At 60.9% G+C, this 22,395-nt stretch overlaps 1 protein-coding gene across 1 annotated transcript in view; it reads left to right on the top strand.

Annotated features, from left to right (window-relative positions):
* C22H17orf113 (chromosome 22 C17orf113 homolog) overlaps window positions 1-17,739 on the top strand; it is a 33,454-nt gene extending 15,715 nt beyond the window's left edge. Inside the window, exons 2-3 of the mRNA XM_075171895.1 lie at window positions 13,523-13,902; window positions 15,568-17,739. Of these exons, the coding sequence (XP_075027996.1) occupies window positions 13,523-13,902; window positions 15,568-17,100 (1,913 nt within the window). The 3' untranslated portion in view covers window positions 17,101-17,739. The remainder of the gene's footprint in view (window positions 1-13,522; window positions 13,903-15,567) is intronic.
* Window positions 17,740-22,395: the final 4,656 nt, after the last annotated feature.

The following is a 22,395-nucleotide window of genomic DNA, read 5'->3' as shown; positions in this document are numbered from 1 at the left end:
GGTGCTCCTGCCCGACTCTGTGAACTGTTTGACTTGAGGGAAGCATTTAAATCCTTCCCTGTTCTCATCTCCCTTTCGGGGGGAGATGATTGTTTCCTCTTTTCACAAGCAGGTTTTTTCATCATTTCCCTCCTTAAAAGGCACCATGCAATCGAGTTGTGAACCTCCCCTCCCGAAAAGCTCTGGAGGCCAAAAATTCAGCACAGAGAAGGTGCTGCCATCGGGGAGGCCGACTGCCTCAGCCTTTGCTAATGAAAATGATGGGGAGGGCAGCAAACCCTGGGCTCCAGGGCTTATGCAAAACCCCAGTCACAGGTGGCTGGGGCGAGCCCCCCACCCGGGGCAGGTTGCCTGTGCCTACCTGTGTTGCCCCGCAAGGCGATGTTGTGGCCAAATCGAACCCTGCGTGTTGCTGGGGCCGAGCCAGGCAAGGACACGCGGCTGCCAGGCAGCGCAGCCCCTGCTGCCCCTTTCCCCGTGGGGCCGCACCGCCTGCGCAGGTTGTCCGGCACCCGATGGATGCTCCGGGGCCGGCTGGGAGGTTCGGACCTCTCTCAAGTGGATAGTGGGGAAAGGGATGAGTTCGTGCTGCTGCTCTTGAGCGAGTGCCAGTGTCTCGGTCATGAGCCCCGAGAGCTGAGGGATGTGCTGGTGACTGGAGGGGGGATGGATGCCGGTGTGTGCGGGACGTGCTCGGGTTCCCAGGCAAACGAGGCTCACGCACTTCCAAGGGATGGTCGGCTCAGCCCGCACCCCGCCAGCGCGTGCGTGCGACCCTGCCCCCGGGGGGGATTTCGGGGAGCCTTTCCTGGAGGGGTTCTGGGTGGGCGGCTGCCTCCCCTCCCTGAGCAAGCCCCGCACGGGGGCATCTCGGCAGGTGCCATCTCGTGATGAGGTGGCATCTCGGCCACCCCAAAACAGCCCCCTTAGAGGGGGGTCCTGGGCACTCGGAGAGAGAACTTGGGGGTGCAGACGAAGCCCGTGGTGGGCTCCCTCCTCCCCGCTCGAAGTTGCTTAGCCCCGGCGTTCGCTCCGCGCCAGGCTCGGGAAGCAAAGGGCGCTTGTGCTGCGGGGGGGCGGGGGGAGCCGGTCCCTCCGCTCCCCCTCCCCCCGTTTCCATGCTAACACCCGGCACCTCCGGCTGCTTCTCCCCTCCGCGCTCCGGCTTGGGCCGAGGCGGGGCCGGACGCGTGGGCGAGGGGCTCGCACCTCCCGGCGGCGCGAAGCTGCTAAGTGGGGTGTGCGGGGGCTGCGGGCGAGCCCAGCCCAGCCCAGCCCGCAGCCCTGCCCTGCCCGCAGCCCAGCCCGGCGAGCGGGAGGCACCAGCAGCGCCGAGGCGACGCAGCCGGATCCAAAATGCTTCTAGGTGGGTGAAACGCAACTTTCCCTCCCCCGCGGGAGCAGCCGGCCGGGGGCTGCTCAGCCCCGCCGCTCCCCGCCGCTCCCCGCCGCTCCCCGCCGCTCCCCGCCGCTCCCCGCCGCTCCCCGCCGCTCCCCGCCGCTCCCCGCCGCTCCCCGCCGCTCCCCGCCGCTCCCCGCCGCTCCCCGCCGCTCCCCGCTCTTATTAACCCGCAGGAAAGCCGTTTGCGGAGCTCGCCGCCCGGGCTGGGCGCGGAGGGTGGGTTAGCGGGAGCCCCGCGTTACACGGAGACCTTGGAGCGTGCGGGGCTCGGCCGGCGTGGCGGGGGCGGGGGGTCCAGGGGGAGCTATGGGCAGGGGGCTGGCCGGGGGTCCGGCGGGGGCTGGCGGGGGGCAAGGTCCGGGGCGCTGGCCCTGCTGCTGTCCCGCGGATGTTCCTGCCTGCACGGACCCAGTCGAAGCGTTCCTGCAGGCAGGCGGCTTTTGCCGAGTTACTTGAGCTTGATGAAATTTAAATAAATCAGGGTGCGAGTTGTTCTTTAAAGAAAAAAATACATCTAATTTTTTCTTATTTTGTGGGTAGCTCTGCTAAGGTTATGAGGAGGGGGTGTCTTTTCTCCCCTTTGCGATTTTGACCACAGACTTAATAGTGAGAAATTGAGGTGGGTTTTTTACTGCCAGGAAAGAGCTCCAGAAATATGTGGTGCTTGAGTCCGGGCTCGGGAGCGAGGGGCTGGTAACAGACTCGGCATCAAACACAAATATTGATTCACCTGTGGGGTCCCCATCCTGCTCCCATCAGGGCTTTAGCATGCTAAATTACCCTCATGAGATTTTCTTATTTCTAAGCAAATCAGGTCGTTACCGTTCCCTATTGCCATCCTGCTGGAAAACCCATTTAAAGAGCTGTTCTTTTTATTTGCATCAACTAAGCTATGTACCATACACCCACAAAATGGTCCCTCCTAGCCCAGGCACACATGCAGCCTTTTTCTTCAGCTCCCAGCCTGCTAATCCTAATTACTTACAGGATTCAAACTGAGTTGGACTTGCCGCATCTTATTGATTTTTCCCAGGGCTGCAAAAAGAGGAAGAAAAAGGTCACACGCTGACATGGCTTTATTTTGCCCTTGCTCCTCATTTGGGGGTCAGCTCCAACTTGCGTTTCTGCTGCACCCACGATGCAAATGTTTGATGCTTTTTGGGTGAAATGAAGCTGGGGGGAGAGCGACCAGCAGCGCCTTTGAAGAAAAGGCAGGGAAGAGCTGGCCGGGCGGGTGGTGGTGGTGCCTCGCTGCTGGCTTTGGCTGTCTCGGGCTTGTGGAGCGGAGCTGCGGCAGCAAATGGAGCGGAACGCTGCTTTCGGACCCGTTTCACGCGCAGATTCGGGGCTGGTAATTTCGGTGCTTTTGTTATTATTGGCATTAACTTTCCGGCAGGCTGCTGGGAAGGAGCATTGCCCCCGGCTGCCTGCGCTGGGCAGAGGTAGGGGTCCGGCAGGTCCCTGCGGGCAGCGATGCTGGTTCTCTCCATGCGTGTATGCACGCATGCAGTGTACACATATGTGTGAGTGCGTGCATGTCTACATGCTTACATGCACTCCTGTTCCTGTGGCATCGCAGGCGCGTGCTTGTTGTGCCTGCGGCTGTAGGAGAGCGGCCGGCCCGGGCAACCGCGGGTGTTATTGGACTGGCATGTCTGACAGGCGGCTCCGAGGTGCTCGCCGTGTTGTTGTAACTGCAGCCTTGCCCGTCAGCTGTCTCCTATGGATCTCTTTAATTTTTCTAATAGTTTGAAATACAATCTTTTCTCCGTGAGCTGTCTTTCCCTGTATCTCTGGAACGTGTAACGTTACTCAGGATATTTAGCTGGAATACTTGTCAGGCAAAGCATTTTAAAAAAAAACAAAGTAAACCCCCGTCCCTGTCCCCCCGCCCCAGCTTGCTTTTAGCCTTGTGGTCTCAAATATGTAGGAAATGTTGTAAAGCCACTAAAGCTTCAATTTTGAACCCGTGCTGCTGGGGCTCGCTGGCAATCTCCATGATGGGGCCAGAGCAGACGTGGGCTCGGGGTAGAGAAACGCGGTGGTTGCAAGGTGCTTGTGCGGTGGCTGCTCCCTGCCAGTGCCAAGCATCCTCTCCCTGCCATGTTTTAAACACCTTTTCAAAAAAAAGTGGGAACTCGGAGTCGTGCAGCTTCGCAGTGCAGACCCACAGTGGGCAGCGCAGGGTGGGACCACGCGTGGGTCCTGGTGCTGCTGTGAGTTTGCTGTTGTTAATTGGCTGCTTAATGAGGCTTCCTGTCCTCTCCGCTGGTGTTGGGGTTAATGGAGAAGGGAGCCGGGCTGGGCACGTTTCTGTCCCCACTCAAACACTGGGTTTGGCTGTGGGGCTCCCTCATCAGGTGGTGGGACTGAGCTTTCCCTAAGGTGGTTTTGGGTGAATTTCCCTGTAAATGCAGCAGTTGTTTTTATTGCCAGGGGCTTGCTCCCAGACATGTCCTGGGGAAAACATCTGTCCCTTGGTTGCAACCATGAGCGACACCCAGGGGGGTACTGGGGGCTCTGAGCTCCTCGGACAGCCTCAGCCTCCCCTTCGGAGTATTTTTAGACCAAACTGTCATCTAATCTTGACCTCCGGTATGATGTGGGCTAGAAAATACCACTGCGTTGCCAGCATCAAGCCAAGGGTATAATTCACAAATCTTTTTAGACCATTTCTAATTCTACCTCACCTTGCTGGAGCAATGGGTTGCTGGTGGGTATTTTGAGCAAACATGAACTTTTTTGAAGTTTCTGCAGCGACGATGCTCCCAGCAGGCTGCTGGCGGCCGCGCTGCTGGCACCAGCGCTTTGATGGTCCATTCCAGCACCCGCCTGATGTCCCTGAGCTCGTAATAACTGCAGGGGCTGGGTATTTCACAGATTGCTTTTTTTCCCTTTTCTGAGCGGGATGTTAGAACAAGTAGGCTGGCTGTTCCCACTCTTCTCCGAAGTGATTATATTTGCACGGCCTGGGTAGGAGTGGCGGAAATTACAATGAAATACTAGCGCTAGGAAATACAAATCTAATTAAAAAATAATGACAGATGTGTGTCTGCTTCCAAACCCCGGGTATGACCAGCCTGGCCCCGGGGCAGCATGGTGGGGAGTTACACACTTCTGCAGCTGTCAGCGCAAACGTGACGGTGCTCGGGGCTCCCAGAAAATGACGTGAGCAGAAAGCAGGCGGAGGGAGGCAAAGGGCTTTGACCTTTATAAAACTTAGAGGGGGAAAATATGTAAATGGATTAGGGTTTGCAAGTTCTCTCAGCCCCCTGGGACTTGCACCCCCAGAGCCTGAGTGGGACCCCCTGAAGTGGGGTGAGTCCCCTTTCGCCCCCTCGAGCAAAGCCGGGAGGGACTGGCTGAGGCCCACGTGGTTTCTCTGCCAAGGGGGGCATGGGGGCCCATGCTTTGGGCCTCACCACGGTGTCTGCGTGCGTCGCTCCGGTACGTCTGGGATGGTACTGCTGAGAGGGGACGGCCACCAGCCCGGAGCCTGGCTCTGCCACCGACCTGCTGGGTGCCCCAGCCATGTCTCTTATCCTCTCTGAGCCCGTCCGTCTCCTCACGGCTCTTCTCTGCTCCCCGGGGGCTCGGTGCCCAGCCCCGGCGCTGCGAGGGAGGCACCTGCCTTCGGGTGCTTCAATAATAGAAATCATTAATTTTCACGGCTAAAGGAGGAAACGCTGCACTATGAAAAATGTGCGTTGGCTTAGAGGCAATTCAAAAGGCTGGTAGAGATGGGAGCCCCTTAATTTGTTCCAAACTGGTTGTTTCACTGGAATGGTGAGGAAGCATCAATTTGAGTATCTTCTTTCCCTTTTAATGTCTGTCAGTCGCTCCCTGGCTGTAATGGCTGTAATTTTTATGATTTAAATGATGCCCAGAATACGGGCTGAACTAAGCTGGGGCGCCGGACTCCCCCCGCCCTGAGCTCTCCATCTTTTGGAAGGACCCTGACCTCTCCCCCACCACCCCAGAGGAGAAGGCGATGGTGGGGAGGGGCGGGCAGGGCTTTGGGGAGCGGAGTCGGGGTCAGTATTTAATGCTCGCTGCCTCCTTTCTGCCGCCGCCCCGGGTCAGGATTAGCCCAGCTCGTTCCTGAGCAACTCGGTACCTGTCACGGAGATCAGCGAGGTCTCGGCCAGGCTGCGCCAGCCCCGGCAGTGACGCCGGCCGCGGCGTGGGGGATGCTGAGCTGGTCGGGGCTGGACGGGGGCTCTGCAAGGAGGGCATCACTAAATGCTCATTTTCAGATAATTAGACACGGGGAGAGTTGGGAATGAAAATCCAAGGAGAGGTGTGCTCAATGCCTGTGGACATGGGGAGGAAAAGAGGCTTGATAGATCAAGACCTGTGTCCAGTTGTGCTCCTCAGAAATCATTTATTATGTCAGTTGTGCAGGGTTACCGCTCCCTGCAGCTCCCGAGCGGCCTTTCAGGGACCGGGTGCATCAACTGGGGGGGAGCTCAGGGTGGGAGATTACCTTGTCTCTGCTTCTGCTCTTGCTCCGCGACAAAAGGGCTTTGCCCTTCACGGCTGCTGCATCGTGGAGAGCAAACTGGCCCCGTCTCTGATCGGAGGAGCGTTAGCCCGGAGCTGGGGTCGCCGGCAGGGGAGAAATGAGCACTGCCCCCCTCCCCAGCCCAGACAAATAATCTGGTTTGCGGCCATGCCCGGGAGTTTGCAGGGATGTCATCTGAGTTTATTTCAAGGCTTGTTCCCTGCCAGCTCAAGTCACGCAGCAAAAGGTTGTGACAAGGCTGTGCAGGGGAAGGAGGCGCAAGGCAGCGTCCTGCAGGCTGGTAGTGGCTGGGGGGGCGGGGGTTCCCCATGTCAGCCGCTCGGGGGGCTTCCTTCTCCAGCAGCACCCCTCAGTCTCCTCTCCATGGCCCATGCCCACCCAGGCCCCTCTGCAAGGACCTGAGCGTGCCCGGGGCAGAGCCCCTGTGCCCGCAGCGGTGCTGGAAGGGCCCCCCTCGGGGAACAACCCCCCGAGCATGTGCAGGAGAGCTGGGACACAGCAGGGAAATATTGGGGTCCCCCATCCCCTTCCCTGAGCCAAGGGACCCGCTCCTCCCCCTGACCCCCCGGTCTCTTTGCAGCGATGCTGTGAAGCAGCAGATCCCGCAGGAGGAGCCGGCCCTGCCAGATCTGCCTGTCCAGGCAACAGCCCCGGGGGGGCTGCAGAAGTATTTTTAATTTGTCTGAGCTGACATGGTGTTGAGTGCTGTCTCCCTCGCAGAGGGATGGCTCTCTCCTACACAAGACAGCGGCTCCTCGCAGCCTGCCTTCCTCCGCCATGCACAGCAGAGATTAAATTGAACTGTCACCACCTTCGGGCGCGAGGGATGCTGCGGCGGCGGCAGGCGAAGCCGGCGGTGGGGCTGGGGCGGCCCTCCGCGCGTCCCCCCGCTGCTCCCAGCCCCCGGTTCGTTCTGGGGCCTGTGGCAGCTGGGGCTTTGGGTGCAGACGGGGAGCGGGGACCTGCGGGGCAGCGTGCGCCTTCCCTCCCCCCGAAATCCTCCCTGTGCGGTGTCAGCACCGCAGCCCTCCTCGGGCAGCGTGCCGGGGCTTTCCCAGCCTGTGCCCGCGGGATGGATGGGGAGGAGGCGGCTGGCGGAGCCGGGCACCCAGGGTGGGCGGGAGAGCTGGGGGGCTGCAAGGGGATGGGGCTCCCCTGGGTTAGCAGCTTTGGGAGCACCAGCAACTCCTCTTCCCCGCTGGAAAAGCGTGAGTCATTCCCCAGAGGCTGGCTTAAAGCAGAGAAGGAAAACAAAATCTCGTAAATATGTTTGGACTCGGGCATTTAGTATCTTTTGGGGTAATATGGCTGGGTTTTCTGTCTCTTCTGTTCAGCTTCTTGCAGATGCAATGAAAAACCCTCAGGGAAACCCAGCCCCCGGACGTGGGGCTGAAGTGCTGGCGGGGGGTGCCGGGGTCTGGCCCCTCGGCGGGAGCTCTGTGCCTCGGGTTTGGTTCGGCCGGCGGGGGCGCGGGGCTCAAATGGAAACTGTGGCTCATCGGGCAGCGGCCGCCCTCGTGCCACGCTGATGATAAATGTGCTCGTGCAGACAGGGCACCTGCCCGCCCAGCTCTCTGGGCATGTCACGGGGGAGAAAAATAGCAATGATCGAATCAAACCAAGACTGCTGCTGCTGCATAGGCGTAAACAGAAATATTTCCATTTCAGTTCCTTTAGGAAGGACGTCTGACATCCTGCAGGGACGCAAGGGCAGGGGTGCTCGCGAGGGTCAGGGACATCTGCAAACACTGCCCAAAATCCACATTAAAGCTGGAGGCTTCCAGCAGAAGTGTGAATTTATGGAGAAAACAAAAAAAGGCGATTAGAAGCCTGTTTCACACGAGGCGTTTCAGCTGTTTCCTGTAGCCTCCCCGCCGCAGGACGCCGGGCAGAGGCGCGCAGGGCAGAAGAGACCAGCGGGCTCAGCCACGCTGACCCCAGCACGACGCAGGCAGAGCCCCCCCTCACCCCGGCGCCCGCGGGGTTCGCCCAGCCCACCCTGGGGCCGACCTGCCCCGTCTCCCTGGTTTTCTGGCCGTGCTCAGAGAGGGGCCCGGGCCCCGCTGCGATGCCGCGTGCTGCCGTGGTTGGTTTGCCCAGCGGGATTTTGGTGTCCTGCCTGGTCCCCGTTGCTTCTTTTCTTGAGCGGTTTTGTTTTCCCGCTGCGGATTTTTCCTGCCTGGCTCCCTTTGGCTCATGATAATTATAAGCGACTGCGTTTGTCTCTAGTGCCGGTAAAAGCGGAGGGGAGGATGGGCAGTGAGTGCTTTTGCCAAATCCGCCTGTTTTTCAGGACTTTGCGTGGGGGTCCCTGGCGCTCGCCCTCCCCGTCCCTCTGCTCCCGGTTTGGGTGCCTCTCCCGAGGGTGAGGGGCCGGAGAAGCCTGCGGGATCGGAGCGGGCTGCTCTCTTTGGGAACCAGGGGAAAAAGCAAGCCTGTTCCCAGAAGGAGTCCCCTGGTCCTGCCAGCGGATCCCGGTGCGGGGGCTCGGTGGGGGCCAAGCGCTGCCGGGGCCATGGGAAACGGGGTCAGCCCCAGCCCGCGGGGCCGCCGGCCGCTGCCCGCCCCGGGACCGCTGACCTTTGCAACCTGCTCCGGATGCTGAGAAGCAGGGGATGCGGGGATGCGGCAGCCTCCTGCCTGAAAACTGATTAAAAAGGCTAAGTCCTCTTTTCTCACTTGCATTAGCACAAGAATAAATAGTGCATATTTTCACCCCTGGGAGCCCCGGCTCTGGTTTCACCCAGCTCCTGTTAGCATTAACCCTGGGCTGAGGTGGCGGGGCAGGAATGTCCCGAGAGCAGGAAGAGCCCCTTGCCCCGGGACATGTCGAGGAGCCTAAAGACAGGAATTCACTCGGGGGGCGCCGGTCCCCTCCCTGGTGCGGAGCCAGCCGGAGCCAGGTACAATGCAGCCCCTAATCCAGGCACATACCGTGGGGCCGCGGCACTCCTCGGGGCCTGACTCTGACCGGGAGCAGGTGGAGTCGGGGCGAGAGCATCCTCCAGCGCCCGCGCACCGTGTCCGCGCTGGGGGGTGGGGAACGGGTGGGGTGTTCCCATTGGAGGCTCCTGCGGGACATCAGTGCTCTTTGGGATTTTAGTGTCCTGGGGAGCCTTGTTTGGGGGAAAGCAAAGGTGGCGTAAAATCCTATTTTTGGAAGAAGTTGAGGGGCTCTAAATTTCACCTGCATTTAGTGCTAAAAGAAGGGGTTTTGGCATGAGTGGAGCCCCCCTGCTCATTAGGGAGCCCTAGCGCGAGGGGGTGGGTGCCAGGCGCGGGTGCCAGTGCTGGTCCCAGCGCCAGTCCTGCAGCCATGGACCAGGAGCGCCGTTAAATGGGGCTTGAGCGGGAGCTCGGTCCGAGTCCCGCTGCAGTGTTCCCTGGATTTTGCAAAAGCTCAAGGCCTGTGGGCAGGGTTGGAGAGCGGCTTTGCCTGCAGCTGCCTGCTCGCGGAGCACTTGGGTCCCGCTCTGCCCAAAGCCGGGGACACCCGTCCTGGCTGGGTGCAGATGCTTTTGCAGCTCGTCCTGCTGCATGTGCTCAGCCCTCGGCCGAGGGACCCAGGGCGGGGGTCCCCGGGGGCCACGCGCCGGGCACCCGATGCCCATTGCCTTTGCTCTCCTTGCGTCTTGGGGGAAGGTGTCCAGGCCAGGGAGCGTGCAGCGTGCATGGAGCTCAGCTCCACGTGCTCCCCTTCCCCAGGGGCTGGAGCCCATCGCCCAGCCACCGTTTCCACCATCCCTGTGGCCAGGCCACGGCCACCGCCACGCGGCCTTCCCCGTTCCTGGCCACCGCTAGTGGCCACTGCCGCCGTTGGCTGCCGGGAGCATCCGCGGAGCCAGACAGTCCTTGCAGCAAGATGGCTGCTCCCATGCTCCCGTGAGCGCGGGGCGGCAGCCGCAGGCTTTGTTCCCGCAGCCGCTGCGCTCGGGGCCGCGGCAGTGCCGGCGGGGCGCCCGCCCCCATGCGCTGAGCGGGGCTGCCGGGGCGGGGGGTGCGCTGCTGCTCCCTGCCTCCCGGCCAGCTTTTTATTTTTATTTTTTTTTGTGGCTTTGCATTGTTTGGCTGGGTTTGGTTTTTTAATTAGATGTATTTTTTTTCCTATTTAAAAACCAAAATCTGGGAAGTTTGCAAGCCCCCTCACCCCAAAGCTTATGGCAGCCTTTAAATGGTACGTATGTAGGGGAGGGCGGGCGTGCGGGTCGGGCACGCAGGGCTGGGTGCTGGGGGTTGCGTGCTGCTCTGCTCACCCTCACCCGGGCGGGCATTAGGTGACCGGCAGCCAGGGCTGATGCACCCGGGCGCGAGGGTCAGAGCAGCGGCTCGTCCTCTTGCAAGTAAATCCTGATCCTGCCCAAACTTCCCTGCGGACAGCGCTCTTGCCCTGGCTGGGGGCAGCAGGAGGCTGGTGGGGTACAGTAGTGTCACCCCCACTCCCAAGCCGCCTCCTCCCCCCCGCATGCTACCGGGTCCCCGAGGAAACGCAGTGCTGCTTTTCCCGTGGCCAGCAGCGGCCGGGGAGCGACGCGCACGGCGGCAGTGAAGGGTGCCCGGGGCTGGTGCCGGTGCACGGCAGGCGCAGCGGGAAGCGGTGCCGCGGTGCTCTGCTCCACCCCGAGCTCCCCCCAGCCCCGTGCACCTCAGACACTGATTGCTGCTTTTCTTCTTTTGCTTTCCGAGGTAGAAGTTTTTGCTGGAGTGAGTGCCAGGGCTGTGTGTAGGTGGGGAGGGGTTTGGGAGCGAATGGGGTCAGTGACAGGGAGGGAACAGAGGAAACCCCCCCCAGGGCTGTGCACCGTCCCGGTTGCAGCCGGGGCACACCACGCTCGACGCCTGCCTGGTGCAGGGATCGCGGGGGGTCCGGGGCAGGCTGGGCACATGAACCATGAGTGAGGCTGTCGAAGATGGCAGAGCTGTCCCTGCGGTGCGGGCACCTCCTCTTGCTTTGGGGTGAGCCCTGAGCCTTGCCGGGGCACGGCAGGGGCACCGGCGCAGTCCCAACCCTGGCAGAGCCTGCATCCCTGGGGAACGTCTGACGGGTGCTGGCAACTGCAGAGGAAACAGTTGACTCTCACGTGGCAAGTCCATCACGGTTTCCTAATTAACGTGCTTCTGAGGAGACGCTGCTCTGGCCGGCACTCGGCGGCTGTGGTGCGGCTCTTGGACCGGCCTGAGGAAGCGGCTGCAGCTTTGGCGGGACCCCCCGGCTGTGGGAATCGTTCCCTGGGTGCTCTCGGCTGCACCGTGCCAAGGTGTGGGACCAGGTGGGAGACCTGGCTGTGGGAAGCAAACCAAACCACGTGAAATAGGCTAAGAGCAAGATGCAGAGGGAATCCGCGCGCCCGTTGCAAGCCTTGAAAGCTTTGTGCTCCCTGCAGGCAGGAAGAAAACTCCCAGCAGGGCTGTGTCCTGGGGTTCTCTCTGCTTCCTTGGAAGCATTTGATGCTGACTGTGGTTAGAGCCAAGTTTTGGACTAGCAAAGCCCTACTCTGACCTGGGCTGGCTGCTCTGGTCCTTCTGTCCCTGTCCCCCTGCCCTTGCAGAGCTGGCTTCCAGCTCCGTTTGCTGGAAGAGCAGAGGGTGGGAGCTCCCAGGGCTGGCAGCAGAAAGCTAAAGCTCTGAAGATGCACAAGTGCCTGGTGAACCGGGACAGGGCTGCTCAGGGAGCCGGGGCCGCGATGCACCTGCACAGCAGCAACGGGAAATACGGGCTCCGAGGGTCCGCACCATGCCGAGGGGCCGCACCGCGCCAGCCCCGCAGCACCCGCCTCTGCAGGGCGAGGTTCGTGGGGCTGGCCGGCGTGCGGGCTGTGGCCGAGCTTGGAGATGCCGGTGCCGCCTGCTCCTCTGCCGGCTCCTGCCTGGGCGCTGGCGTGTTTTCTCTCTGGACAGAGAGGGGGTTTCCTCCGACACGTTTTTACCAGGTTACTCTGGTTTCTGTGATGGAGGAGCAAAGCGGGAGCACTGCTCCTGTCGAGCGTGGCAGGAGCTTTGGTACGTCCACCCTTCATCGGGAGGAGTTTGATGGGGAGGAGAAGGAGAGGGTCCCCGAAACTGCCAGAGCCCCGGGGGGAAGACTGATGGCTCGGGGCTGGACCTGGAGGGGCCAGCAAAGCGGCGAGCGAGGACGGGCGGCTGCTCCTGGGCACCGGGGAAAGCGCAGGGGCTGAGGGCGGTCACCCCTTCCCCTCCTGCTGTCAGTAAAGGGTGTTCCTCGGCCCTGGGGAGGGTGGCCGGGCGAAGGCAGCCCCGCGGCTGTCGTGCCGGCTGGCTGTGGTGCTGGGCAGCTCCACCGCCACCCAGCCAGCATCGCCCAGGGCACCCCGAGGGGAACCCCTGCTCCACGGGAGCGGGTGTTTGCAGCTCTGGGAGTCGGGGTATTGCTCTAACGCCTGAATCGTGAGGCTTCCCACTTCTCCCTGAGCGCTGTGGTAATGGCTCTGGTGCCTGGGGGTTCGTTCTTTAGAAAAACCCCAAGTTCCTTGTGGGTTTCTCAGAAAGTCACACTGACTGACTATTCCCTGGCTTGCACTGCTGCTGAATGTCCATTTTCTTTCCTTTTCCCTCTGCGTTTCGGTTCCCCCCTTCCCCACCCTGCGCTGGGTTCCTCCTCCTCCTCCCACCACCTTTACCACAGCTCAGTTTGGTTTTTCAATCCAGTTCATGGAAGAACACAACGATCAGACTGAGTGGGGCTTAAGTACAGGGAGGGAGATAAATGGATGCTTAAATACTTCAGCTACCTGGTTTAAATACCTGCCCAAGTGCTTTCCAGCCTCGGGCTCCAGCAGAGTTTGGGAGCCCCGGCTGGAGCGGGTCCTGTGCATCAGCTGCCCCTGGGGAGGGCTGCTGCGCTGGGGCGCTGGCTGCGCAGGGCACGGCCCTGCTGCCGCGGCACGCGGCGCGGCTTTGGCAATTTCCTGGGATAGAGACACGCACGTGTTTCTGAGCTGGCCCCCGAGTCATCCTCGTTCAGGTCTCTGGCACTTGCCGTCAGCAGCGGGTGCTGCTCTTCGTGGGGCTGAATACTCTCATTTTAGGTTCCATACCTTCCCAGCATCAGCCGCAGCATGGAGGTCTGGTCTGACGGGAAGCGTGTTCGGGTGTCCCTGTGATTGTGAGGAGGACCGTGACTGTGTGCCGGTCCCACCAAGAGCTGCTGGTGACACCAGCGAGGCGCTCGGTGGGATCCCCCGGCGCGGTGCCGGCGCACAGCCCCGCCAGCCCTGAGCGCTGCCGCCGTGTCACCGCAGCTCTTCGTTAGCAGCCAAGAATAAACGATGAGCACAGGCTGAGGTTTGCAGCGCCCTAATCCCTTTCCCTTGTGTCTCTTTCATCTCCAGTCGGACCAGGAGAGTTGTAATAGACCTTCTTACTAAATTAAATGTAGAGGCTGCTCCTCCAAGGCACGTTTCAGTTCAACCGTAGTGTTTGATTTCCCAGCCACAGCAATATGGTGCCTCCAGGGAAAAAGCCAGCTGGGGAAACTTCCAATTCCAATAAAAAGTGTAAGCGCTATTTCAATGAGCACTGGAAGGAAGAATTTACCTGGCTGGAGTTTGACTATGAGAGGAAACTCATGTTTTGCATAGAGTGTCGGCAGGCGCTGGTGAAGAACAAACACGGTAAAGCGGAGAACGCCTTTACTGTGGGCACGGACAACTTCCAGCGCCATGCCCTGCTGCGGCACGTCACCTCCGGCGCGCACCGCCAGGCGCTGGCCGTGAACCGGGAGCAGCTGGCTTTCGAGACCCGCGTCCACGGCCACCCAGAGCTGCGCTCGGTCATCAAGGTGGAGGTGAACCCGGCGAAGGTGGCCGTCCTCACCACCGTCTACTGGATGGCGAAGGAGGAGATCCCGGAGGAGAAGTGCTCCTCCCTGCTCGACTTCCAGAAGTTCAACCTGTGCCAGGCGCTGCTGGCCTCCGAGCACAGCGAGTACTACCACCCCAGCAGCGTCAGGGAGATGCAGGTGCGTACGCCGGGCTGGGGGCTCTGCACCCGGGTCTGACGGCCGCTGCGGGGCCGGGCGGTGCCTGCGCCTGCCGCGTCCGGCACAGCGGGTTGGGTGCCCGCACCGGCCGGCTGCGGCGGGGAGCTCCGCGCTTCCCAGCGCCCCGACGAGCGTCGCCAGCACCCGCTTGGCTTTTCTTCGGGTGCTGCGTGTGCGAGCGGGAGCTCCCGTCCTGCGGGCCCCGGTGAAACGCAGGGAGGCAAACGCGTGCTCTGCCTCACCGGGGCTGGAGTCGTCTGCGGCGAGGATCGCTGGATCCTCCCGGCAGCCTGAGCCCGGGAGGGCCGGAGCTGGGTGCCGCGGGCGCGGGCAGGCAGGAGGCCGGGCAGGGAGCTGGTGTCCCTGACTCGCAGGCAGAGCAGGGGCTGGGGCCGCTGGCTGCTCAGGAGCCCCGACAGCCTCTGCGTCAGCGTTTGCTGACGGGCAGACCTCTGTCCCCGTCCTCGGCAGGTAAACGCGCCCCGGGGGACCAGGGCATCTCCATGACGTGCTTGGGACCGCCGGCCCGGTCCGCACAACCGGGCTGCTCCGGGGCGTGCTCTGGTCCCACGGGGGCGCCGGCGGAGCCAGGCGATGCTCCTGTTCTCCAGGAGTTTCCACATTAAACATCAACGTGGCACTTTCTTGGTGTCCTTCCCTGACTTGACAAAGCAGGAGAAGGCGATGGGCTCCATCGAGGGAGCCTCGGGCTGATGGTCACGCATGTGCTTCCAGACACGCAGGGAGACCGGGAGCGTCCTCTCCCGCCTGAGCCTGCCAGGCTGCTTGAAGGATAAAAGCTCCCGAGTTCAATTAGCACACGAGCACCGTGGGTTTTTTCTCTTTTGCCCTAAACTGAGTGATCAGAAAGATCAAGTAGCCAGAGAGTTTAGAAAGGGTTTTCTTAATTTTACTAATGCTTCATGCCTGTTAAAATCAAATTAATTTTTTAGTGAGTCTTGGCTGTTTGCCAGGCTTTTTAGATCTCTAAAGAGCCTTATTTTGCTGCAGATAGACTAAATCCTCTAATTAGATTTCTCAGCCTGAAGTGCTACTTACAGTGCTCACACACACCGGAGAAGTTTTCCCTTCAAACCAGGGCATTTGCCTGAAATGGGGAAGGCAGAGTAAAGAAGGAAGAGAGGCCGGGAAGTTTTGCTGCTCCTACCCCTGCCGGGCTTGTAAAGCACAGAAGCGATTGCTGAAGTTTGAACCGAGGCAGCAGGTTTTCGCGTGTTGCCTCGCTCCCGGCACAGGCAGGGCCTGGGGAGCCCCGGGGACGGGGCGGACGGCGGCTCGGTGCTGCCCGGCGGTGCCCGTGGGGCTCCAACCCCCGGCTCAGGGCAGGGACGCCAGAGCTCTCTGCAGCTTCACTTGGTGTTCGGGCTGCAGCCAGAGGCAGGAGGAGATGGTATATTAGAAAAAAAGAAAGTGATTCCAGCTTGTGTACGTACTTGTATATGCAGCTTGCTTAAGGGCTTCTCTCTGACTCGGGACCTTGCGCCGCTTTCGGGGAGATGCGAGGGCGGGAGCCTTGCAGCTTGCTTTGCGCCGGGTGCTGTGCATCTCCCGTGTGCTTTTGAAGTTCATTTGTGTTTCTCTTTCCCTCCCCGCCTGCCCTGCGCATCCCCTTAACTGGCTCAGGCAGCGATCGCCAAAGTCCTGCACAACGAGGACAGGCACAGGATAAAAGCCTCACCGTTTGTTGGGCTGGTGGTGGACGAGACGGTGGACGTCCTGGAGCACCGCAGCCTCGCCATGTTCACCACCACCGTCTCCCCCTGCAACGGGCAGACCTCCGCCACCTTCCTGGGGAGCTTCGAGCTGCCCGCCGGGGAGGCCTCCACGGTGGCGGGCAAGGTGGGCGAGGTGATGCGCTCCTTCGGCATCCCCACCATGAAGATCACCTGGCTCAGCGCCGACAGCGCCTCGCTGGTGGCCGAGCGGCTGAGCGGGGTGGGGACTGCGCTGACGTCCCTCTGCCCGCTCCTTACGGAGATGCACTGCCTGTCCCACGGGAGCTCCCTGCTGCCGGCCGAGAGCATCGTCAGCATTGAATACCTCCAGAAATACGAGACCACCGTGGACGCTGTGTACAGGCTCTACTCCAGCTTCAAGGGAGAAAGCAACGGCCTGCAGGAGCTGCGGAGCGTCCTGGACCTCTGCGAGATAGACCTCGGGAGCCCCAAAGCCATCCACTGGACTTCTATTTTCCCAGCCGTGGAAGCTATCGATTCCTCGTGGCCCACGCTGGTGCTGCTGCTGGAGAGCGAGGCGGAGCGGTCGCCTGTGGCCCATGGCCTCTGTGAAGAGCTCAAGAAGTTCCAGTTTGTGGCCTTCACCAAGATCCTCCTGGACGTCCTCCCCATCTTCCAGAAGCTCAGCCGCTTCTTCCAGATCGAGGACTTCGACCTCTCCATCCTGAAGCCCATCGTCTCTGCCACAGCCACCACCCTGCAGGCCCAGAAGAGCGCCAGCGGCCAGAACCTCCAGGAGTTCCTCAACGAGATGAACGAGCACCCGCGGGACGACCGGGAGGGCGAGAGCCGCCTCTACTACAAGGGCGTCGAGCTGGCCAACTGCTCCAAGGTACACCTAAAGCACTTTGAGCGCCTGAAGGAGAGCTACCTGGAGAGCGTGCGGGGCAACCTGCTGGACAGGTTCCCCAGCAGCGTCCTAGAGGCCATCAGCTCCTTCTCGGCCATCTTCAACCCCAAGTGCTACCCCCAGTCTTTGGAGGACATTGGCAGCTATGGGGTCAGCGAGCTGAATTTCCTCCTGCAGGCTTACTCCCGGGTGGTGGTGAGCGAGAGGGCCCTGAGCGATTTCCCCCTCTTCAAGCGCATCGTCTTTAGCCTCAGCCAGCTCTCCTTCAAGGACCTGTGCGTCAAGCTGGTCTACAGCAACTCTGAGATGCACGAGCTCTTCCCGGACTTTGCCGTCCTCGCAGCCATCGCCCTGGCCTTGCCGCTGGGCTCGGTCCTTGCCGAGAAGATCAGCCGGGGCCGCGAGCTGCTGAAGCGCGGCCGGTCGCACCGCACGAAGGACGAGGGGCTCTCCGACCTCATGAAGATTGCCATTGACGGGCCGGCCATCAACGAGTTTGACTTTGCGTTGGCCATCGAGTACTACGAGAGCATGAGGGAGTCCGGCTTCATTGTGGCGCAGGTGAAGTGAGCGGCGGCCGGCAAAGGCCGAGCCCTGCGGGCAGGGAGCCGGGTCCTGCGGGCAGTCCCGAGCGCCGGCTCGCTGCCGCCTTTCTCCATCGCTGGTCACTGCCAGGGCCGGGCGGCCGCCGGTGGGTGGTGACCTGCTCCATGTGGGAAGAGGAAACGGGATCCTTCGCAAAGCCGTGCCGGTCCCACGACCACCCCCCCCCATCCCCCAAACATCCGTCTGAATTGGCCAGAATTTAAAATCTTGGGGCCACCTGAAATCCCAAATTGCGATGAGGTTTTTTTCAAGGGTTTGTTGTTATTTTGTTTTGGGGAGACAAAGACAAATCTCCTCTTGAGCTCAAATGTCACATTGCCTTTGCACAGTGATACCCAGCAGCTTTTACTTAATACTCTGCAAAAATACCTGATTTTTGTTGTTTTGGAGCCTCGAGAATGAATGCAGAAAAGGCAGCGCATCTTTCTAGCTCTGTGGCAAACCCCGAAATGCCTGGCGGTGTCTTGTTGGTATTCCTTGTGCACAGCACGAAATAGTTCTAGCAGTGGCATCAAGTCATGATCATTTCAAGAGCAAGAGATTTAGAGAATGATATTGTAATCACCGAGGAAATAGTAACTTTTAAATGCATCATTGTGTATATATGTGTATGTGTGTATATATATAAATATATATATAAATATATATATATTAAAAAGGTCTATCTTAATTTTCCTAGTGTTTAAAGTACAAAGATATCTAAAAGGACTTTTTTTGCAATGACAGAATAAATTATAAGCAGGGGTCCAAAAATAATAAATAATGAATTCCTGGTCTTTTCGAAGCGGCATCACATACCTGCGTTGCCTTTGCACTCTGAGCTCTCTGCAACCTTGCAACCAAAGAAAGTCTTTAAACATCTGCTTTTGGGACAAACCTGAGTTGTTTAGCTTGTTTTTTCCTTTTAAACATTCCCTTTACCCCGAAGCGAGCGAAGCCGTCGGGAGCCCGTGGCGGGTGGGGGCTCGGGCTCCTCTGCCGCCGGGGTCTGGGTGTGCGAGCGCGGTGGCCGAGCCAGGCCGTTGGTGCTGCGTGGCATGTCGGGGTGTTTCGGGGCTTCTCTGGTTTTAACTCGGAGGGACGTTTCCTTCAGCCTGTCGGGGTGGGGTGAGAAGATCCTTCTGACTGATTTTAATCTGCCGTAAAGCCAACGCAGCAGCCTGCGGCATCGTGTCGGTTTAATGCTGAGCACCGGGTCCTCCTGCGGGATCTGGCTCTTCTCCTTCCCTGGGTAAGTTGACGCCATCCTGCAGACACAGGGTCCGTGTCCGGCAGGATTTGACCCCGATGTCCATAACGCTGACGGTCCCTGTTGGTCCCATGCGGTTGCCTCCGGCTGGGACTTGTGCTGCAGCGATATGGAAGGGCCGTGGGGGGGCTCGGTCTCGCTGCTCCCCCTCCTCTGGAGCCAGCAGCCACTGCCCTGGTGGATGGACCTTCCTCCGCCCCAGCCCTGGCTGGCGGAGCCCCGGCAGCCGCTGGAGAGCAGCCTGGGTGGCTGGAGGGGTGGCATGGCAGGGCTGCCTCCCCTGTGGGGTCCCCCCAGGGGCAGTTTGCCATCCGTCCAACCCAACGAGTACCGCGGCCCCAGACCCCGTGTCGGGGTGTTTGGGGGTGCCTGGCGGTGTCTCGCAGGCTCCCAGGGGCACGCTGTGCCCTGCACCTGCGGCGGAGGCAGGGAAAGCCAGGATTTCTGTCCTCGGGGCTGGCGGCAGGTGACCGCTGGTGGCCCGGAGTCCGTGTCCGTCCAGCTAATCCGTAAGGCGGAGGCGCTGGTTTGGTGACAAGCGTATCTGGGTGAAGGCTGCTCGCTCACAAGCGTCCCCTGATTCGGGTTTGTGGTTCTTGGTGTGACCTTGTCCTGCAAGCTGGCTTTGCTGCAGGCTGCTTTCTGTCCAAACCGTGCGCGTCGAGGAGGCGGCTGTGGCTGTCAAAAGTTGGAAATAGGAGGATTTAGCAGGGTGGTGCTCACAACGTGCCCCGTCCTCGCGTTCCCAGGGAGGCTGGGAACTGGCGCCAGCGCACGTTGCAGAGAGCAGCTCAGCCCCGGGGGGACTTGGCCCTTCCCTTCCGCTGGGCTCCGCTGGAGCTGGGCAGGATGGAGGGGCTGCGCTCAGCCAAGGCCGGTCCTGCTGCGGGGACTGCTGTGGCCACGGAGCAAACCCACCGTGCCTGGGCAGCCACAGCATCGCTGTCTCCGGGGCCAACAGATCTGCTGCTCTGCGGCCCAGGTCGGGTTTGCTGGGTCTGGTTGCTCTGGGAGTCCGAGGCCGGGCAATCTGCTAATTACTGACGTTCCTAAAGCCAGAGCTGGAGGCACTGGGGGTGCTCTGGACCCCGAGTGGTGCTGGGTGCTGTGGTCATGGTAGAGCGTTGTGACCGGGTGTTGCTGCTCTTCTGCTGGCAGCCTTGGGCATTGGGGAGCGCACACACGTGTTTCCCAGAGTCTCCTGGAAATAGCTGAAGTGAATTCAGCCGATGCTTGGCCAGAGGCAAAAGCTTTAAAGCCCGGGGTAAGGAATTTGAGACACCACCAAAATTTGCTGAGAACACCTACCAAATGGGGGGGAGCCAGACTGCTTCTGTGTGAATAAACAGCTCCTGTCTCCATCTGCCCTGTGCAGACTCTGCGCCAGATGCTCTTGCGAGGCAGCCGCCATCTGCGGAGATGGGTCCTTGGCAGGTTCTCGTGTCGGAATGAAAACCCACAGCGTTGTTCCTGCCGCTTTCAAAGGCGTTCCTTGGAGGTTTACACATACGTAGCGTTAGAGCGCAACAGTCGCTCTGATCTGCCTCGCGGGGGACCTGGGAGAACACCCGCTGCAGACGTGGGTGTAGTTGCGGTGCGGAGCAAAGACGTGGGGGGGACAGGCTGGGGATGGAGCCCAGGCATGGTCCTGGGTGGGCTTGGTTAAATGAAGGACTGAAACACGTCTTTAAATTCCGAGGGACCTCTCTGAGAGTCGTGTGCCTGCGGGACAGGAGCTGGGCTGAGCTTCGGAGGGCTGGGAAGGGGCTGAGCTGATGGCTCCGGGCTGAGCCCCAGGCAGGGGATGTGCGGCACCGCAGCGGTGACGCCGTCTGGTTTGGCGTCTTTCGGTCAGGCTCAGGCCCGGATGCTCAGTTAAGAACGGCCGTGCACCCTCCCTGCGGAGCTGGGGGGGCGAAGGGACCCCCCCAGGCTGCAGCGGCTCAGACCTGACCATGGCTCAGGGCCTAATGCAGCGGCTCGGCAGCGAGGGTGGCCCGCGCAGCAGGGACGGGCACAGCGACCCGGCTCGGGCCGGGTGGCCCGTGGGATTTCAGATCGGCTCGAGCGTGTCCTCAGCACGGCTGACCCGAGAGCCTGGCTGGGGCGTGGGGTGACGCCTGCGGTGCCCTTGGTGCTTGTGCCCGGAGCACGGGGCTCCTGCGCTCCCCTTCCAAATGCTTCACGGAGCCCCGAGCACGTCCCGTCCCGGCAGGACCCGCGGGGCTGACGCCGCAGTGCCGGAGCGGCCGTGTTTGCTGCAGAGGTGGGGGCCCCTCTGCCAGAACGGGGGGAGAGACAAAGACCGCGCTGCGGTGGGGGACGGCCCCGCTCCGGAGCTGCAGACCGAGCATCTGGGGATGCCATTCACCAGCGAAGGCCACCCTGCCGGTGGCCGTGCCCGTCACCTCGGGTAAGGTCATGTCATTCTATACAGACCTGGGGGCCCTGCCACTCTCCCTGAGGCAAATCCCCTTAATTGAGTGTCTAATTAATACCTAAAAATACAGCCCGCAGCTGCTGCCAGAATCTGCCCTGCAGCAAAGGTAAGGCAGGAGTCGCAGTGGTGCGGCCCCATCACTTTGGGGAGGTGCCCGTCGTGCGGGTGCCCCGTGCCCCGGCGGGGTGCTGCGGCGTGCCGGGGCGGCTCGCTCCTCCCCGGGGAGCTCCGCTGGTGCCGGGGCTGCGGCTGCGCCGCTCCTCTGCCCTCTCCCTGCACGTGGTGCCTGTGCTTTGTGATCGCCTGAGGTTCAGGCACACTGAAGCTGGCGGTGCCTTTGTCCCCGCACGGTGTGACTGCTGTCCTTTCCCCCCTCCGTAGCCAGGGGACAGCAAGCTGCGCCAGCGGCAGCTCGTCCCTTCCGCAGCGAGCCCTGGGTTTCCTCCCTTTGCCAGCTGCAGGCACGTGGCCGCTCCTCGCTGGGCGCCTGAACGACGATGATGCTGTTGGAGGCTTTCGGCCCTTTTCCTGCTCGTGGGGGTCTTGTCTACTTCAATGGCAGAACCGGGAGGGAAAGGTCCTGCCCCCTCCGCAGGGTCCCGTCTCGGCTGGGGTTTCTGGGCTCTCTGCTGTCTGTGCCTGTTTTCCCCTGGACTGCAGACCCAGCCCAGAAATATGTTTAATCCACAGATTTGGGCTCAGGGACATACGGAAGTGGCTTGGCGTATCGCGTCCTTGCTGTGTCGGTGGGCAGCAGCCGCTGCAGGCGGTGGCCGTCCCCGGGAGCCCGTGCCCAGCACCCCCGGGCCACGCACCCGCCCGGCGCAGGAGCTTCTCCCCGGGGGGCAAAGCGCGGGGCCGCGCAGCAGCAGCCGGGTCTCACCGGCGCGGTGGCGTTGGCCGAGCTGCAAACTCCCTTTATTCGGTTACAGTTGAGGGGGGCGGAGGTGTTCACCCGTCCTCTTGTTCCTCCCAGTGGTAAATGTAATATGTGTATATATACATTTTTAAGGCCAGTGCAAAACGCACTGACAAAGGCAAGTGGAATGCCTTTGCAATCCAGCCCCAAATGCCTTTGTTGCAACTGCTGCTCTCGCGCAGGGTCATGGCTGCGTGTGCGGGCTGGGGGGTCCCTGGGGGCGGCTCCCCAGGCGCCGGCCCTGCCGTCTCAGATGATTTGATGCAGAAATACTGTTTCATGCCTCAGAAGGTTAGTTATGCATCGTTCACCCATTTCTGCTTGCTTTTGCTCCCTCCCTCATCGCTGTTGCTATAATTTTATTTATTTATTTTTAAACGGTTTCACAGATTTCCCTTCTGGGTGACTCTGGAATTAACTCGATCAATGCACGCCTGATGAAGCAAAATGTAATTTTTCCCCGGAGTCAGGCCCGACTCAGGGATGGCTCCGGTGCTGCTGAAGAGCGGCCTGTGTGCGCTCTCCCAGAAAGAGGTCGTTGTTGCCCGCAGGGCCCGGCGGGCACTCGCTGCTCAAATTCAGAAAATCTTTCAAACTTGGAATTTCAGATTTGTATCTCGGCTCCTGCACCAGCCTGGTTTCTGCCAGCGG

This window comes from Calonectris borealis, chromosome 22 (assembly GCF_964195595.1).
Source record: "Calonectris borealis chromosome 22, bCalBor7.hap1.2, whole genome shotgun sequence".
Classification (NCBI taxonomy): domain Eukaryota; kingdom Metazoa; phylum Chordata; class Aves; order Procellariiformes; family Procellariidae; genus Calonectris; species Calonectris borealis.
The sequence above is the reverse complement of the archived record's forward strand: the minus strand, read 5'-3'. Positions and strand labels throughout refer to the sequence as shown.